Source organism: Diadema setosum, chromosome 16 (assembly GCF_964275005.1).
Source record: "Diadema setosum chromosome 16, eeDiaSeto1, whole genome shotgun sequence".
NCBI lineage: Eukaryota > Metazoa > Echinodermata > Echinoidea > Diadematoida > Diadematidae > Diadema > Diadema setosum.
Window position 1 is genome coordinate 14,280,786 of NC_092700.1, and position 6,308 is coordinate 14,287,093.

Below are 6,308 nucleotides of genomic sequence, written 5' to 3' on the forward strand. Positions count from 1 at the left end.
ATCCTACGATAGCTTTAGATTAATTACATAACTTTATCAACTAAAAGCAAACTGAAACTTCACAGGGAGATGAGTCCCATCTCTGATCTTCACAACCTTCGTCAACAAAGATGCCAAGAGGAACACATTTTTGTTTTCTGTTTTACAGATATATAGTGTTCTATGAAAAGGCCGAATCAATGATAACAATAAATAAATAATAATGAATATAATACTAATCTGGGAGATCTTATTAAATAAACCCACCCAATTAAGAGCTGACAACGTGGAGACCAGGCAACGAATCATTGATTTGGTTTGAGATGTGAAACATTAAAGGGGTGTGAACAGACAATACAAGCAGAACATGACTATGAATATTGAACGTCGAAAAGTGTAGAGTCAAGTCATGTTTCTTTTTTTTTCCGCACAACTAATTGTCAGACGTTGATGCCACATCATCTGAATTGTAGGCAAAATTTGGCTGTAACTCATCACTGCTCCATGAAAACATCGAACTGTAACATTCATAACTTTACATGTTCAATTTTGAGGAAACATCATGGGGCGTATTCAATCTATCAAAACGGATAAACTGTAACATTCATAACTTTACCATATCATGTCCAATTTTGAGGAAACATCATAGGGCATATTCAATCTATCAAAACGGATAAACTGTAACATTCATAATGTTACCATATGTCCAATTTGGAGGAAACGTCTAGGGCATATTCAATCGTCAAAACAAATTTGAACATTGACTGGTAAAAATTCAGTCGCCATTTCTGATTCACGAGAAGTTTTTGTTCCGCAGGGTCAAGGTTTGTTTGTTTTTTTTTTTTTTTTTTTACAGGTAAGGCTGTTTTGCATACAGAGAAGTCGTAAATAAATATATTGTTAGAACAACAAAAGCAACAAAATAATATAATGAGAAAATAGATAAAATCAAATTAACGACAAAACTATGCAATCCGTTGATTTGTTTTTAAAGTTTCGGTACAGCCATCGCTGGATGAGAGGACAACTGTATGCAGTTCATGACGTCACGCATGTATCAAGGATATAATGAAAATACAAAGAGAATTAAAACCTGTCTTTTTTTGGTGAAATGTATACATTCCTTTGAGTTGTTACTAATATACATTATGTTAAGCATAATCATACTCCCCTAAGAAAAGAGGTACAGCGGTAAGTCAATATTAGTGTTCTTTCTTTATGCTATAAAAGTGAAAATATGACTTTTCATCATATGTCTTTAAATCGTCACAATAGTGTTGAAGTTTTCTAATCCAGCAATTGCTGTAATAAAACTTTAAAAACTCACGACTTTTCAACTGATTGTCTGATTTTTCTAGAGCTTCGCTGATGTGATCTTACTGTTGCTGCATTCTCTCTATTCACATTCTTATTTGGGATTCGTTTCCATTATCCAATGAGTGAAATATGTGACGCTGCAACAGCTATGTAGCCTATCATGCATCATGGTTAATAGCGTCACTGGCGTCATCGTCTTTTCGGGTACTATCCCAGTGACATAACCTGGCAGTTTTCAGCTTGCTGTTTGATAATTATAAACATATTTATCCAAGCAAGTAAGAGTGCTTTTCTTGAAGTCACTTTATTCCATCTATACCTAAAATTTCACCAGTATGCTATTGGCAGCCTATCGGCCAAACAACCTCCCAACTAAAAAGCAATGATCTGGCATCTTCCTGTCATTCTTGACAAATCCGTCAATCCGTCAAAACGTTTCAAAAGTCCTTAAACTGCTTTTAACCCGCGACTATTTCGGTCAATAGTTGCATTCATCATGCTCCACATCTCGTAAAGCCTTTTCAAACGAAAGTACCCTTGATAGATAGCATCCCTCTTTGGCGTCCAAATGGAGCATCCATTTAAAAGCCATCACTCCACCGTTGTCGCTGACGGAAAAGAATATAAAACAAATCGCCGATGCTACCACAATACACTATTTTCCTGACAAGCTGATCGCCTATTGAATGAAATGATACTGCGGAAGCTACGCAGTATTATATATACATTTATCATTTTATATGTATAAGCAAGATTATTCCAAATCGACCTGTCAAGTGACCGTTAATAGCATGGTTACGCAAAATGATAGGAGGTTATCTCTGGCCGAGATGAAGAGATGACTCTCTTACTGTCAAATCTCTGGAATTTTTTTGCTGAAGTTACTGACAATCAAGGCATTATCGTGTGTACGAACTTCTCTCTTTTATTTACATCACAATGTCATGCGTAATTGTCTAGGCCAGGCGAACCACTATTGCTGAATCATGATCAAGCTATCAAAAATGGCACACCAACGGAGTCAACATACATTAATGAGTGCCATCCTACTTCACTATCAAGATAACTTTGATACAATAAAGACCAAGAAGAAGAAGAAGATAAGACACAGAACGGGACAAAAAAAAAAAACAGTAGTCACTGAATTCAAAATTTCACATGTTTCCCTTGAATAGTGACATTGATCGCAATATAGAACGTAAATGCATATGCGACCTTTTATGGTAATGGTTTGTCATGGACTAACAATTCTCTCATTGGTCTATACATGCAATAATAATCGTAAAATGTGTCTAGTCAACAGTAGCGACAAAAGCCCTTATAGCCCTCTGCCACCCCTCCGTAACTACTGATATGTATCATTACAACCCACTACCACACACATTACACAAGCACACATGCACACACAAACACACACACACACACACACACACAATGTACAAATAGATGATGAAGAGAATTATTTTTTTTGAGATGTATTTTTTTTTTTGAATAGTGGAGATAATGTGTGTAGGTCGATATGACACCTGCGAAAACATGACGTCATCACTCCATAGATACCTAGTCGGTGGCAACAATTTTTCAAACATGCGTATATGATGCTTGAGTGTTTCTTCATCCATTTAAACATCATTAGTAAGCTTAGTCAGCAAATTTTATCAAGTCTTCGAATTGATCCACCATGTCGCTAAAGAGTAAAAAGTAAATATAACGACGTGGTATCTTCGGTTATGAGCACGTACGTTATGAGTTTACTTTGTATCGCTTGCTTTGAATATTCTCCATTCCCTCTCACTCCGATACTGGACAGTCATGGACTGGTATAGACTGGTAGACTGAGCGTTATGCATAATGTGATGGAAAACGTTATACTACCAGTATAGGTTTCTTGTTGTGAATAGATAGGAGCGGGTACTATCCTTGGGTGTGCCCATAAAGATGCATACGATTCACGAATTCGTATACCATTTATACTCGATGTGACTGAATTTGAAAACAAAAAGGACAACTCTCAAACGACAAGTTTGACAGGTCTGTGTATAGCGTATCATGAATCACAGTGAACTTATCACCATTGTTGAAAATTAATTGTCACCACATACGTTCTTGTATATACAAAATTGAATTGGTATCCCAAGGTCTTATTAAAGCAAATAATTACTTCGTTTAATTCTTTTTTTCCAGATAACCTGAAGACTTCTGGATCACCAGCTCCGCTCCCTTCAACAAATTTTCTTTAACGACAGAACCACATCTAAAGACAGTTCCTGATCAAGGATCCACAAGAAATGCTGTCAAACTAGCAGGAACTTGTTCAGAACCTCTGCCTTCTTTGGCTGACAAGCTTGATCAAACATGAGTGCGTTCAGTATCCTGTGCTCCCTGGGTTCCTTCCTCTCTGCTGTATGCTTGGCCGCCACCATTCTGACCTACGTAACCTTCAGAGTTCTGCGCAATCTGCCAGGTATCTGTTTACTGAACACTTCAATTGGACTGTTTTTAGCTGCCGTCACGGACGTATCGAACACGTGGGCGACGCGCAATAATGTCATCTGCGGCATATCTGGCGTCATCAAGTACTGCGCGTGGCTTGGTGCTTTTACCTGGATGGCACTGCACGCACAGCACATGCTGCGTGTCTTTGCCTGCTCACGGTGGCAGTCGTCAGCGTCGAAAGTAGACATAAATTCACGACGGAAGACTCTCTTTTGGCACGCCCTTGTCGGCTGGGGAATACCCTTCACCTACACCGCACTCCTCCTCGCTTTTCAGTTCAGCAAACCTCTTCAGGTAGAGCTTTCTTTTGGCGTGGGTGCGAAGTTGAACATATCATCGTGCTGGATCAACGGGGGAAATGTCGTCTTTCATCTGAGTCAAGACCCCTTCTTCATTCTCCTCGGCTTCAACCTGATCGCCATTGTGGTAACCATGGCTGCAATCATTCGGACAAGGTTCGCCACCAGGAGAGCCTCCAAGACGGATGTCAAAACAGAATTAGCCGCAAATCTCATCATTCTTCTTAAGGTAACAGTCTCACATTACGTTTAAAGGATATACCACACACTGCGATTCCGTGTTTACCTTCCTAAAGAGATTGCTTTAAAAAATATATATATATATATTGCACCCCGACACACACACACTTACTCACAATTTTGTCTTACCAAAAGAAATGAAGAAAACGAAAATATACACAGACCTCCCCCCCCCCATTTTTTTTTTTACTCTGGAGAAAAAAAAACAAACATGGGATTGTATACCCAACCCGTTGTGTCCAGGCAACAGACGGCACAACTTGCCAGGCTTTCTAACCAGGATTCAGTAATCGATCCACCCAAATCTGACGTATAGAAACTGTTGTAGATTAGCAAGTCCTATAGGTGTAGCAATGTAGGGCCTACCTCAGTCCCGGTAAGGTCACGGTGACACGGTAGATCTCTATTCATTGACAATAGCTTAGTTTACCTATCACTTTGAGCCATCGGCGAATAAAGCACAGGATCAATTTCAGGGGTCTCAAAATGGCCGGGATCATGGGTCCCGCGTCCACATGGTACCCGGCGCCTACCGTTGCCCTAGCCTCATCAGGAGAAGGAAGACAAGTCCCTGGAACTCTCTGGTGTCATTGAGCTCCCTATGCTAAACGTCTTCATCATGACATAATAGTATAATGATAGGCCCTATACTATCATTATATTATTATTACATTAATCATTATTATCATCATCATTATTATATTTTATATTATCACTCTTTTACACTAATTCTCTCTCTCTCTTCACAGCTGGGTGTCGCCATGGGTGCAACCTGGTTACCTGTCGTGTTCTACCGCCTGACAGGGGAGCAAGTGCTTTTGGGAGTCCATTACTTCCTCAACAGCTACCTTGGCGTGTTCTTATTCATCGCCTTCAACTTTACCAGACGCGTCCGCCAGCTGTGGCGTGAAAAGTTGGCCTACATGGGTTGCCCGACTTCTCCTGGTGGAAGACGGCTCATGAAATCTCCTAACGCATCCGGAACGGACAGCTCGCAAGCAACGATGGGCAGTTCGCTGACGCAGTTGAACGCAGATCGAAAGAGCGTTTATAGTGTATCGTAAAAAGTCACTGAGCTTATTCGTTGATTTCCAGGAGATATACAATGTACGTTGTATTTTCCTCAATAATTTCTGTAACTACGTTGCAAAAAAAAAAAAAAAACCACCACAATGGACTTATGACGTGAAATAATTGGCAAGAGCAACAAACTTAGGTGTGTCGATCCATTTTTATGACAGCTGTTACGCCGTCGAATAACGACGTTCTTACGGAATACGAGAAGTTTTCCACAAAAAAAAAGGCAAAAAAAAAAAATAGCTTGCAGTATTTCGATCCTGCTCTGTTCATCAAAATCTGCCCCATTTGGCACTGGTTCGACTCATTCAGACACAATTTTGTACCTGCCCACTTAGTATGGTAAGGATTATTCTCAGTATGGTAAGGATTATGTTGGACTAGAGCCTGTCCCAAAGAAAGCATTCATTATCATTGTAGAAAACAATCTTGCAGCTTTTCTTACTCGTGGCGACTATGAATATTTGTAAATTGTGTTTCTTTTTCACTCGATTATAGTTTGTTCATGACTTATTGTGATTAATGTTCGCTTTGAATTCGATGTGTGTTAATTACTGATGAAAATTCACATACATAATAAACTACCATATACTAGTAGCACTTGTATAATGCATTCTTGTAAAAGAAGATGTAGCTGAAAGATAAAGAAGCAAGTGAAATCTTTACAAGGGGCCCGTGCATATACCTATTTTCCTATTTATTGCTTTTCTATGTTAAATCAGCTCTTTTAAAGATTTATATTTGTGGATGTACAGTATCAGCAAAACGCAGTGACAAGTCAGTTGTGTGTATCACTTACATCAATGTTAACATTAATGCAAACGCTCCTTGATGTACACAGTTACAGCATATGTATTTGTCTACAGAATCCTAAGTAAGCTTCGTTGGTATTTTGCTATA

The 6,308-nt window shown here is 39.1% G+C and overlaps 1 protein-coding gene across 1 annotated transcript; it reads left to right on the forward strand.

Annotated features, from left to right (window-relative positions):
- Positions 1 to 3,651: 3,651 nt before the first annotated feature.
- LOC140239597 (adhesion G-protein coupled receptor G6-like) lies at positions 3,652 to 5,395 on the forward strand. Its single transcript, XM_072319428.1, has 2 exons — positions 3,652 to 4,320; positions 5,081 to 5,395. Exons 1-2 carry the CDS (start codon positions 3,652 to 3,654, stop codon positions 5,393 to 5,395), a joined length of 984 nt encoding a protein of 327 aa, XP_072175529.1.
- Positions 5,396 to 6,308: the final 913 nt, after the last annotated feature.